Source organism: Callospermophilus lateralis, chromosome 1 (assembly GCF_048772815.1).
Source record: "Callospermophilus lateralis isolate mCalLat2 chromosome 1, mCalLat2.hap1, whole genome shotgun sequence".
Lineage (NCBI taxonomy): Eukaryota > Metazoa > Chordata > Mammalia > Rodentia > Sciuridae > Callospermophilus > Callospermophilus lateralis.
Window position 1 is genome coordinate 22,620,804 of NC_135305.1, and position 12,903 is coordinate 22,633,706.

General features: G+C 49.6%; 1 protein-coding gene across 1 annotated transcript in view; it reads left to right on the forward strand.

Annotated features, from left to right (window-relative positions):
- Podxl (podocalyxin like) overlaps positions 1 to 12,100 on the forward strand; it is a 73,785-nt gene extending 61,685 nt beyond the window's left edge. The window contains exons 3-9 of the mRNA XM_077109930.1: positions 1,918 to 2,505; positions 4,136 to 4,404; positions 4,673 to 4,744; positions 6,065 to 6,215; positions 6,446 to 6,507; positions 6,697 to 6,864; positions 8,124 to 12,100. Of these exons, the coding sequence (XP_076966045.1) occupies positions 1,918 to 2,505; positions 4,136 to 4,404; positions 4,673 to 4,744; positions 6,065 to 6,215; positions 6,446 to 6,507; positions 6,697 to 6,864; positions 8,124 to 8,318 (1,505 nt within the window). The 3' untranslated portion in view covers positions 8,319 to 12,100. The remainder of the gene's footprint in view (positions 1 to 1,917; positions 2,506 to 4,135; positions 4,405 to 4,672; positions 4,745 to 6,064; positions 6,216 to 6,445; positions 6,508 to 6,696; positions 6,865 to 8,123) is intronic.
- The last annotated feature ends 803 nt before the right edge of the window (positions 12,101 to 12,903 follow it).

Consider the following 12,903-nt stretch of genomic DNA (forward strand, 5'->3'; position numbering starts at 1 on the left):
TTCGTTTGTGGCAGATATACTCAGTCCCACCAAAGCCACTTCTTAGACTTCTCATGCACAAGATGCCGTAGGATACCGGGTAGAGCCCTGTTACTTAGAATTCTGACTGCCTTGGGCCCCTCTAGGGGCTCCTGAGAAACTTCTGCCTCTCAGTAGCAAAGTGAGTGTGTGCCACCAGAGTTCCTCCTGGTCTGTGGTCTCTTCCCTCCCTAGCTGGCAATAGAGGACCCAACCGTGAGCTGCTGAGACATGCTTGTGCTTGTCCCTGGGGGGCTGGAGACGCAGGTATCTGGTGTTTTCAGCCTGAGAGAGGAGGCACTTGGGTGGGGAAGTGCCCAAGCAGAGGCAGATGGTACAGGTGCCGACTGGTTCCAGGGAGCAGCTCAGGTCCATGACCTCCCTTCCCACCAGGCCCTCCCTTCTGCTGTCCTTCCTCTCACTTGGTGCATCAGCAAGCAGCCCATCTCCTCGAACAGTCACAGTCCCTCCTGTCTGGCTTGATCCCTTTCCCCTGCAGGACTGCCGGAGAGCAGCTCTGAGCAAAGCCTGTGTCTCACCTGTGCACCTTCCTTGCCTTAGCACCTTCCACGGCATCTTTACACAGAATAAAATCCAAAAATCCTTATTTGGACCTCTGAGCTTAGGTTTCATTTTACCAAGGGGACAGTTTTTAAGAGCACCTTCTTATACTCTCAGAAATGTCTGGTTTAGGGGGCTGAGGTTGTGGCTCGGTGGCAGAGCACTTGCCTAGCATGCGTGAGGCCCTGGCACCACATAAAATAAAAACAAATAAAAAATGAAGGTATTATCTCCATTTACAACTAGAAAAAAAATAGAATGTCTGGTTTAAACTGGGGATAGAGGTGCACTCCCATAACCCCAGTCACTTGAGGCTGAGGCAGGAGGATCACAAGTTCAAGGCCAACTTTGGTAACTGAGTGAGGCCCTGTCTCAAAACCTTCAGAGGGGCTGGAGATGTAGCTCGGTGGTAAAGTGCCGCTGAGTTCACTCCCTAGCACTGCAAAAGCTCAGACACGGGCCCTGCATTTGTGAGGTCCCCTTGCCCTGAGCTGCGTGTGTGCACCCGTCCCCTTGGCCCCTTTCCCTCTGTCAGAGACACGTGTCCTCCCACTTTCCACACAGCATTCTCCTTGGATCCTTCAGGTCTTGGCTTAATAATGGTCACCTTAGGGCCCCCTTTCTTCGCCTGTCCACACCCCTTTTCTGTACTGGTCACATCCCTCTTGTAGTGACCAGAATCTGACTTTTTTGTTCTGCCTGCCTGTCACCTCCCTGTGGGTGTGGGTGCTTTCTCACCAACACAGGACCCATCAGATCACAGTACCCTCCATAAATATTTTGTGAAATCAGCCAATAAAAGGCCTTCCTTCCTGACCCCCTTCCACTTGAGGTTAAGCCACCGTGATGGACACAGCCCAAGACTCTGCACTCTTCTTCCTTGGCACAGGCCACAGCGGCATGGAAACGATCCTTTGTGTGACTCCCGTGGTCATCAGTTTCTCCTAGGTTGGGACTAACCTGGGATAGTTGCAACGGGGCCAGGGCAGTTCAGGAAGCATCAGTCTGGCATCTTCTGTGGGGCCTTGCGTTTGGTGCTGGGGGGCAGAGCTGTTGACCGGAGCCCAGGTGGGGAGGGCGGGACACCAGCTCAGCGTGCAGCCGTCCCGTCCCGCTGGCTTCCTTCTCTTCTGGGGAACTTCCTTTTACTTCCCCTGCTTCACTCTAATATGCCTGCTAGAAGTTTCTCGAATTCCAGAAAACTCTGGACTCATGACGGACCCAGCAAGGCAAATGGCAGGATAGGAGCAAGGCCGCTGAATCCCAAAGCAGAGGTAGAGGACGGCAGAGAGAAAAAACTCCCTCTGATCCCTGTCTTGATCTGTGTTATTTTGTCAGCAGCAGGTAAGGACGGCTCGCCACCAGCAGCCCCGGCTACCACAGTAAAAACTAGCACAGTCTCAGGTGCGAAGCTCCAAACTTCAGGAGCCATTTCAGACTCAGCAACATCCACCAAGTCGTACACGACCGACTCTTCGGCATCCACATCCCGAGGGAGTTCCTTGAACCCGACTCAGCCAAGCACCCCTGCGGTGACTACAGCCTCTACAACCGTCAGTGTCACACGGAGTGGTAGTACCATGTCTTCCTCTCCCACTTTAACCAACATTGAAAAAGCAACCTCCCAGAGCACGGACAAAGGAACAGCTGTCCCTGGAGACAGCAGCAGTGGCCACATTCCCACAGCCACCACAGCCACTCAGAGAACTGAGGTGCCGAGCTCTCTTCCTTCAGGGTCCATTACCACAATAAACTCTCCTGTGGCTTCACCTGGCAGCCCAGGCTCTCACCATCCAACCACTGTCACTGTGAAGACCCCAGAGAGCTCTACCAGTGGACAACACAGCCTTTCCTCGGTCCCCAGTGGTTCAAGCCCTGCGCCTGGCACTAGCAGCCCCACATCCAAGGTGTTGCCCACCACACAAAGTAAGTAGGGCCTCGACTTGTTACTGTTTTTCAAGCAAAAAGAAACTTTTCTGTGCTTTTTTCCCTCTATACAGTTTCTCTCTGGGAGGGCCATGCTGAGACCTGAACATGAGGAGACTCCTTCACTCAGAGCTGGTTTCCCATTTCTGATGAGCAAGGCCGACATTTGAGGGTTTTGGCCTGCCCAGGGTAAACACGCCAACCGTCTACACACAGGCAAGACTGCACTGTGGGGTGGCAGCAGGGTGTTAGAATATTCTAGAATGGTGCTCCTCAGACTTGTTCAATGACAACCCATCATAAGAAACACACTTTAATACATCAGGGTCTAAAAAAACACATATAGCCGGGTGTGGTGGCACACGCCTATGATCCCAGTGCCTTGGGGGGCTGAGGCCTGAGGATCTGAGTTCAAGGCCAGCCTCAGCAACAGTGAGACACTACGCTGTTCCATGAGACCCTGTCTCTAAATAAAATACAAAAAAGCGGGCTTGTAGTTCAGTGGTAGAGTGCTTAAGACAAGCAAGACGCACATGTGAGGCACTGGGTTCAAACCTCAGCACCAACATAAAAAAAATAAAATAAATAAGACAAAGGTATTATGTTCACCTACAACTAAAAAAATATTTAAAAAAAAATACAAAATAGGGCTGGGGGAGCTGGGGTTGTGGCTCAGTGGTAGAGCACTTCCCTAGCACATGCAAGGCCCTGGGCTTGATTCACATAAAAATAGATAAATAAAATAAAGGTATTGTGTCCAACTACAACTAAAAAATAAATATAAAGAAGAAATAGGGCTGGGGGATGTGGCTCAGTGGCCGAGTGCTCCCGAGTTCAATCCCTGGTACCTGCCGCCCCAAAAATAATAAATAAAAAAACCACATATAATGCATTTAAATGAAACAAATTTCACTATTATAGGACTTTTTATATAAGCTGATATTTTCAATTCTATTCCATTTCCTTTTTCTTTTATTAACTGATTTCTCAAGTGCTCATCTTAACCTAGTAAAATAATTTCAAAATCTAGTGATGGAGATGGGTGAGCTATTTTGGGAAACTGAGGCAGGAGGATTGCAAATTTGAGGCTGGCCATAGCGACTTAGTGATACCCTCAACAACTCAGCAACACCCTGTCTCTAAATTAAAAAGGACTGGGGTTGTAGTTAAGTGGTAGCGTGCTTCTGGGTTCAATTCCCAGTATCATTTAAAAAAAAAAAAAATTGAGGCAGGAGAAAAATCTACAGATGGATCATGAGCCTCAAAATCCTGACCCATCTGGGATCTGCTGAATTGGAACTTCTGCTAGTGACCGAAGAATCTGGAGATCCAGGCACTCCCAGGTAACATAGATACATCTTGAAACAGCCCATCACACTGGGCGAGGGTGGCCCTCTCCTATGGTGAGAGGCTCTGAATTGGACAAATGCAACTCCCTGCTGTGCCACCTGCTGCCACATGACCTTGGGAAAATCATTGAGTCCTCCTAGACCTCTTTGGCTTAGCTCTTAAACTAGCTTGTCCAGTGTGACTGTCCTGTAAAATAGTACAGGACACCACTTCATCCCTCTGCCTCTGCACACTGGAACCAGAAAAGACTGGACTTTTCTCTGCTCTTTTATTCTTCTAGCCTCTTCAGTCTCCACCATAGCACCCCAGAAGGAACCCCCACAATGCACCCCAGAAGGAACTCAGCAGACCTCCAGCCAGATGCCACCCAAGCCCACCCCGTCTTCCTCCATGACATCTCCGCTTGAGGGCTCTTCGTCCCATCCTTCGTCAAGAACTGGGGCCACATCTACTGTTGGGGGATACACCCACTCCAGCACTCGTTCGGCTTCAGTTGCCCCCCAAGGCCTCAGCACAACCTCTTCCACCCTGGCTCCTGGGAAACCCAAGGTAATTCCAGCAAGGTGGGACAAAAAGGAGAGCCCATGCTCCAAGAAAAGCTATTTCTATTTTTGCTCCAGCCAGGAGCAAAATGAGGAATACTGTCCATTTGCCCCATCTCCCCTGGTTTTTCCTAAGGCTTCCAAAGACATTCCTGATTTTAAACTGGCCCAGCCATGCCCCTAGCTTGCCACGAACTGGTTACCACCCACGGGATGGAGGAGAACAGGATCCTTGGATCTTTGGGCCTGACCCTTCCTCTCATGGCTTCTTCCAGGTAGACTGCATGCCTCCTGAAAGGCTGGATAAGAAGCTGCTCATCCTGAACCTCACAGAAACCAGCCCCTGTGTGAGTACTGCTCATCAGCCCTCCACAGCCTGCAGGCTGGCAGGGGGAAGGAAGCAGAGGGGACCAAAGTGCTCCGACTAGAACAGGCCGAGTGGTGTGTTCACCTAGGGATCTGCCCCTTGCCATCTTACAGAGCAACAAACTAAGGTTCAGACTTCTCTGAGGTCACACAGATAGGACTGCCACAGGCCAGAACAAGTTCCCAAGTCTCCTCCTTTCACTGTGCTTACTCACAGTGGTCTGAGGGGCAGGAGGCCCCGATCCTGGTTGCCCTTTGCCTCTAGCTCTGGGTGTGACTTCAGACAGTTGGTCTGTTTGGAAATGGGAATTTAAGTCGGCCTCACTTCCCTTGTTCTCAAAGTGGCTTTGTTTCCTGGTCCATGTGTTTTCTGAGAGCCTCAGTGGCGGCAAGCCATGAGGGAGAGTCTCCTTCTTCAAACCCAAGGAGTTGGGGGGTGGGCGGGAGATAAAAGGGTCCTGGTACTGAACATAAGGGAGCCCCTGCCTGTAGTTGTTCTATTCTGAGTGATGCGTGGACACTGTATGAGCGAGAGGGCGACCAAGGACTTGAGCTGGGGATGTTCTGTTGCTCAGGGAATAGCTGTTGAGTGCAGGTGGTGGCTGGCTCACTGCTGCCCTCTCCTGGCCAGTGCCTATTTTTGCACCCACTCTAGGAACTAGAAGAGAACAGGATTTGGTTTCTACAGGTTGGAGAGCTTTTCTGCCATTGTGCTTTTTCTTGGGCATCCATTTTTACTGGCTTTTCTAGGTAAACCTTACAGAAGTATACATTTGCCCATCAGAGTTTTAACCTCCAGGGGTAGCTTACGGAGGTCTTGACGCAGGTCAGAGAAACATCAGCTAGGGGAGCCCTGATGACCTCCCTGCACTGTATTCCTCACCCCGAGCCCTGACGCCACGTTGCCATGTCCTCTCTGCTTCTCCATGTTCTCTGCACACATTCAGTGGCTCCTCGCCTTCCCCGTCAGCCTGTTCACTGCCTTAGTCCGAGCCTCAGAGGGACACAGGTGCATCACTCTGGGACTAGATCACCTTGAGTGCAGAGCTGAGGTCTTCCACTCCTGTGGTCTTCAAAAGGGGCAGAAAAGGCTGGCAAATGACAAGTTCAGAGAGCACTGGAGCCCCTGCTGCCAGTGGTGGGGTGCTGTGCTGTGTTCCCCTGCCCACAGTACAGGAGTCTCAAAGAACATGGAGGATATAGGCCCTGTTGCGCCCATAATCTGAGGAGGCAGAGGGCAGCCCCACAAGCCTAGACTGTTGTCACAGCCCTCTGCAATGCATGTGTTCTCCTCACAACAGGCAAAGAGCCCTCCAGCGGATGACAAATTGATCACACAGCTGTGCCAAGCAGTCAAAGCCACCTTCAACCCGGCTCAGGATTCGTGTACAGTACAGCTGGCTCCCATTCAGGAAAGCCAGGCGGTGGCCCTCAAAAAAATCACTATTCAAAGTGAGTTGAAGGCCAGAGGGCCTAGGCTTGTGTGGGTGGGAACAGAATGGGAGGTGATGGTCCAGGAGCTGCTTGGAGTGTGGGTCAGGGTGGTGCCGCTAGGAACTGTCAAGCCACGCATCCTCTCAGGGCCACCCAAGAGGCTGGGCCATGCAGAATACCCCTGTCTTGGGCTTCCTCTCCCTTGCCACCACATGGCTCTGAGGCAGCACCTCTCTTCTCTCCTACAGCAAATCTCCTTCCTGAGAATGTGTACGCCCTGCTGAAGGACAAGTGGGATGACCTAAGAGAGGTAGGTGGGCTGCTCCGTATGCAGGGCTGGATCAGGAGCCTCTCTGTCACGTCCAGCGACCTCTCAGTGTGGCAGGGCTGTTGCCCGTGCAAGCTTCTGCAGCAGATGGAAGAGCTCTCCATCCCGGGGGGTTGGGGGAGCGGGGAGCAAAGACTGTTCTCTGCCACATGATGTCTCCTACCTGGCCAGGTGGGAGTCAGCCACATGCAGTTGGGGGATGAAGGACCGCCGGAGGAGGCTGAAGACCGCTTCAGCATGCCGCTCATCATCACCATCGTCTGCATGGCATCCTTCCTGCTCCTCGTTGCGGCCCTCTATGGCTGCTGCCACCAGCGACTCTCCCAGAGGAAGGATCAGGTGAGCATATCCCTCCTCTGACTAGGGAAGCAGTCCCGTTACCAGACGAGCTCTCGGCTTATCACTCCTGTAGTCCAGCAGGGGACAGTGAGTGGCCTTGGACCCTTCAGGCAGGCAGAGCACCGCCTAGGCAGCCGCCAGCTACTGAAGAGGCACCATGGCCTGAGGCAAGAGCAGGACTTTTGAAGAAAAAGATTAGGTTGAAGCCCTGTTCTTGGTGTGACCTTGAGTCCATCATATAACCTCTTGGAGCTTCAGCTGTTCCCACACAGTAGAGATAGTTTCCATCTTGCAGAGCTGTTCTGGGGATTGAAATAAATGGCCCTGTGTGTGCTGTCTCACCAAACTTCTCTCACCTGCTAAACTCTTATCTTTCAGTTCCACCCAGATTTATGGTCCCCCCCCCCCCCCCGCAGTGCCCCTTGAAGGAGCTTTGGGAAAATTTTCATGCCTAGCTTCCTCATGCTCCACCTGAAACCCAATCTCTGGGGCAGCGTGTATTCAGAGCTGCCCAGGTGATTCTAACATACAGTCAGAGCCAAATCTGAGAGAGGGGGGTTACGGGACTGTCCCATTGCTGCAGCAGGGATGCCCATAGTGACTGCCCTACCTGTCTTGTCCAGGCTTGGAGAGAGGTTCTTGGTCACCTGGCCTGAAGGGAGGTCATTTTCTCATAGTAGTACTGCTCAATCCATGGGGTAATGTGGGTGCTTGGAGAAGTTTTGAGGGAAAGTAATGGAGGAGAGACGAAAATACTTAGAAGGCCCTGGAGAACAAAGTCCATGTTCGCTGACATCAGCGATTCAGACTTGCCCACGGGATGAAGGTGAAACCATTGGGGAATTTTAGGGTATGAGGCAGACCTTTAGCCAGGGTGGCTTCCTGGACAGCCAGCACCTACATGTGAGCAGAGTGCTTGCTTTAGTCAAATTGGGTTCCCTGTGTCGAAGGAGGTAGCACATGTTAACACTATATTAAGCCAGGCACCGTGTGCCACCTGTGATCCCATCTACGGGGGAGGCTGAGGCAGGATTGCAAGTTTGAGCTCGGCCTTGGCAACCAACTGAGACCTTGTCTCAAAATAAAATAAAAAGGAATGGGGAGTAACTCAGTGATAGAGTATTTGCTTAGCACGCTTGAAGTGTTGCGTTTGATCTCCAATATTGCAAAGGAAAAATAAAAAAAGAAAGAAAGAAAAACTTAAGGGTTATAACCCTCCAAAATTACTCTTTCTCCCTGGATCATCTTCCCCACGCTAGCAACGACTCACAGAGGAGCTACAGACAGTGGAGAATGGTTACCATGACAACCCAACCTTGGAAGTGATGGAGACCTCCTCCGAGATGCAGGAGAAGAAGGTGGTGAACCTTAATGGGGAGCTGGGGGACAGCTGGATCGTCCCTCTGGACAACCTGACCAAGGATGACCTAGATGAGGAAGATACACATCTCTAACTGGGTCTGCTGGTGCCTCCACAGTGCCACAGGCTCCAGACTGACCACCTGAAGTGCCATTTGGACAGAGGGGGAAAATTCCTCCGTTTGAGGAGGGAAAGACTGGGGGAAGAAGAGTGGACTTCAAGGGTTGCTACCTCCCAATCCCCACAGGGCCTTAATTTTTCCCTTTTCAAGCCGATCATATCCTGTTGTCTAGATCCCTCTTGTAAAGTAACCCACTAGTGCCTGAGCTCAGCGCTGCTGGAGGATGAGAAGGGAGATGGACTAGAACAATACCCTCATTTCCCAAGTGAGATACCTAAGGATTGAAGAGGGCAGGCGACTTGCACAAGGTCACAGTTACTTGGTGACAGATTCCTCCCTTCACTCCAGGGCTCATCTGTACCAAGCACACTGCTCTTCACTTGTGCCCTCTTTCCAGAGCAGCCCTGGGTAGGGGAACACTCCCGATAGTAGGTGGGCTAGGGAGGAGAGCTGGCCTGTACCCTTTTCAGTGGGATCTGATTATAAGGACAGGTCCCATGTTTCCATCTCTGACTCCAGCTTCACCTGCCAGTACCCTCCCCTCCTCTCACCCCTTTTCACTCAGTTTTCAGTCCCACTCTGCCCCAGAGCACCAGGGATCAGCACAGGTCATTCATCACCTTGAACCTCTTTTCCTGGATTCTGATTTCTTTGCATCCATTTAATGATGCAGAGGCCTCCCAGTGTTCTTGAGGCCTGCTCAAGGGAGCAGTGGGCAGGTGAAGAGAGGAGCTCTTCGTCCCAGAGTTGTCTCCTCATGGCAGCTGATTCAGGGCTCAGAAATGACACTGGCCCATTACCCAAGCACCCCTTGAAAATGGACACTCTCCAAGATCTCCTTTGGCCTTCTGCTCCCACCAGGGATTAAAATCTGCAGTAGCCACAGAAAGTAAGATGTTTCTTTTTGGTCACTGCTCAGCCAATGGATGAATCCCGCAAGGCCCAGCCAGAAAGAGCAATAGTGGTAAGGCAGATCTGTGCAGGCCTCCCACCCCCACCCCGATCAGCAGAGGTGTGCCTGAACAGACAATCGATTCATCAAACTGCTGGCAGACAGGTGTTACTTGTTTCACAGGATACTCAGGGACTTTTCAAGTTGCTGAGAGTTTTGTTGTATTTGTTTTTTTAAATTCAGCACTCCACTGTCAAAGGCCAAAGCTTCAGCTACTGGAGACTCTTAGCTCACCTCATGGATTCTGATTCTCCAGAGAGAGAGAGAAAAGCCGGGACATGAGTGCACTGTAAGGTGCCTGACTTCCCACTCTTCTGGCATGGAGCTAGGCCTTGCTGTTTCCTCTCCCCTGTGTTGCTGGTGGGGCGACTGCAGTTCTGTTTCTGGTGGCATCTCAGGGAAACACAAAGCCATGTCTGTTCCCCAGCACAGGGTTTTCTAGGCTCAGCAGTTAGCTGTCTTGTAGAAGGCATCTGAGGATGGGGCATAGTGAGGCTTCATCTGGTTTTCTGAGAGGGGAACTCCTGCATGGAGTTTTTGAACTCTGGCCATGGCCTGTATGTTCCTGGGCATAAATACCCTGGAACCAGCTATCTGCATTGGAACAGTTTATTTTAAACAGAATAGATGGGGGACAAAGGGGAAAGGTCTTTCCTTTCCTAGCTCTCTGTGTCCTGCTCTGAGGCCTGTAGTCATTAAATATCCTAGGGAACAGGAAGTCCAGGTGATCATGGATTGTACCCAGGAAGTTTTCCAAGCGCTAGAGAGATGCTAGGTTACCAGTATCCAAATGCATCTGCTCTGCTCTTCTGTCACTAGTATTTGGAGGTGGGCAGGATGGGGAACAGTGCCAATTTGAGGAGAAAGAGAGGGAATGTTGGGACAATGGAGAGAGGTCTGTTTGCTTCCTTTCTGCCCAGGGTTCTGTCTGTCCAGTGGGTTTCTGTCATGGCCTGTGAGAGGCCATAGTGGATTATTGCTCTTTTGCTGATTCTGGGTCACATTCACTGGCAAGGGCTTTTGACAGAGACAGCAAATATTGCTTCTGCAAATGATCAAAGGATGCAGCCCCAGGGCCTCTTAGAGATGACGACTGTGAAGACTAGAGAGCAGAAACCATGCCTGGTCAGGGGCAGTGAACACAGCTTTATCCAGGGAGAACCTGGGGAAGCATTGGGCTAACTGAGAGGTTCCTTCTTTTTGTGCATCCAAATTGTGCTTTTAGTGGCACTTCGGATCTGACACCTGGCGTTGGCTCGCTCTTGCTGCTAGGACCTCTATATCAACAGGCCATGCCATCAGCAAGTGTAAAACTCATCTTCCCACATGCCTGAGTCCGAGTGCTGTCTGATAATTCAGATTCTGGGGCCAAGAAGAGATAATGGCAACACCAGAGGCTTAGCAAGACTCTGAACCAGTTGTACCAAAGAGAATTTAAGAACTCCATTTCAGTGGCAAACCACTGTTTCCCCATGCTGCAAAAACCGTGAATCTGATAATTCCCCAAGTTACAAAAACCATAGATCTGAAGATTTTGATTGGATGAAACTCAGTGGGCAGCATGCTGCATTGTGAGTGGGAGAGTAGCACGTACAGACAAATCTGCACTGGAAGGCGGAGTCCGGGTTTAATCTAGTAGACACCGGGCACGCTCACTGCTTGGTAAGAAAAACTATCGGAAGATTTATTTAAACCATTTTTGAGCTTTACCTTTTTTTTTTTTTGACAACATACTGGAGAAACTTTGAAGAATAAGTTCAAACTGATATATAGATATACATATTTTTGACAGTGTAAATACAACAGCCATGTTAATCTACCCTGCACTGCTTTTAAGTAAATCACTTTGAAAATAAATCCATTAGCTAAGGGAGATGGCGAGGCTTTTTTTTTTCTTTCTCTGAACAAGAATGTAAATGTCTATCTTACTAGAAATGGCAAGTTTTTGTTTTCTTTTTTAACAACAACAAAAAGATTCAATAAGACAGGCTGGGGACAAAATATTTGTCTTGCAGATTGGGCATTTTAATTTTAAAATATGATCTCTTCTCCCACCAAGTGTCAGTCCCATCCCAGTAAGGGCTAGGGTCAGGTGCACTAGATGAAGAGTGATACTCTGGTCACGGGGACAGAGATGTAGAGATCTAGTCCAGTCTTTTTTCCACAGATAAACCTGAAGCCCACATAGGTAAAGTGACAGAAACAGGATTAAAGCCTGGATCCGTTGATGGTCCCATGCTGTGTGCCTCCAAAGAAATCAGGGAACTAAGGACTGCCACTTGCAGGCAGGTTGACACAGACACGACACCATTTCTTCCCCCAAACTACCCTAACAAAGCCAGAGATGCAGAGTGACAGCAGTTTTAACAGTCTAGTGATGTTCCTATTTTATGTCACTACATCATATAGGTCTAAGATGTAAATGAACAATTCTTTCTGCCAAGAAACCGTGTTATATGAGCTCTCCCTTAGGAAACCTACTAGTAGATGAGGATCAAAGGGAACAAGTCAGGGAAGGCAGCGCAAGAGAAAACCAGAGCCTACTTTTCGTCAATGTTGCGCTGATTCCCAACACCCAGGGAAAGCAGGGGATTACTATTTCATGGGGTTTTGTTTTTATTAGTGAATGTTAAAAATAATGCCCAGGAGACTGGGGGAGCATGTGTCTTAGTGGACAGGGGTCTGAAGTACACTGGAATTTACTGAGAAACTTGTTTGTAAAGACTATAGTTAATTATTGCATTTTCTTACAAAAATATATTTTGAGAAATTGTACACTGTCAATTAAAATGCTTTTCTGTAAGCTGGTTCAAGCCCTGGTATTTTGCTTGACTTAAATTCTTTAACTGAGCTGTCTCATCACAGAAAAAAAACTCCCCTGCTCTTAGTGACACTGACCAGTGACACTGATTCTGTGTGGGTGCAGGAGGGGAGTGGGATGAAGTAGGAAGGAAGGAGGGCATCCTAGAGGTGGCGAGTTCTCCACTCCACCTCAGGCCACCCTGTGGATCCTAAGAGGATGTCATTTTCTCTCAGGCACTATTGTTTCTCTCCCTCCCTGATGCTTACGTTTTGGGTACAGCTGAGTAACCACCAGGGAAGATCCCATGTGGGTTGCTGAGCCCTGATCAGGTATGAAAAACTGGCCAAGAGAAGAACACAAATATAAGTATAAAAAACAACCAACTCTGTTTGGGCCCTATTTCTGCCCCTTAGAGGATCTGCTTACTTCTGCAGGTACACAGTGAAGGAGGAGGTTCAGGGAAGGCCTCAGATGATTCTGATTCTTTTCATCTCCAAGGGTGGTAGTGCTACAGCTGCACATTAGCTCAGGGCGTCATCATTCCCAGGTTATAGAACATGGCAGAAAGATTTGGTCCGTTTGCCTCCACCATTCAGTTTACAGAACATTTTAACGTAGTGTCTAGGGAGCTGGCACCACTTAGAGAAATGAAGTGCAGAGATTTACACAGCCATTTAAGGCCTAGACTACATCTTTTCTCTCTTCAGGCCTATATTCTTAACAGCATTCACGCTTGACTTCCAACAGTTTATTTCTAGAATGTAGTATCTGTTAACAGGATTTTCCTTCCATTTGGTAATTCT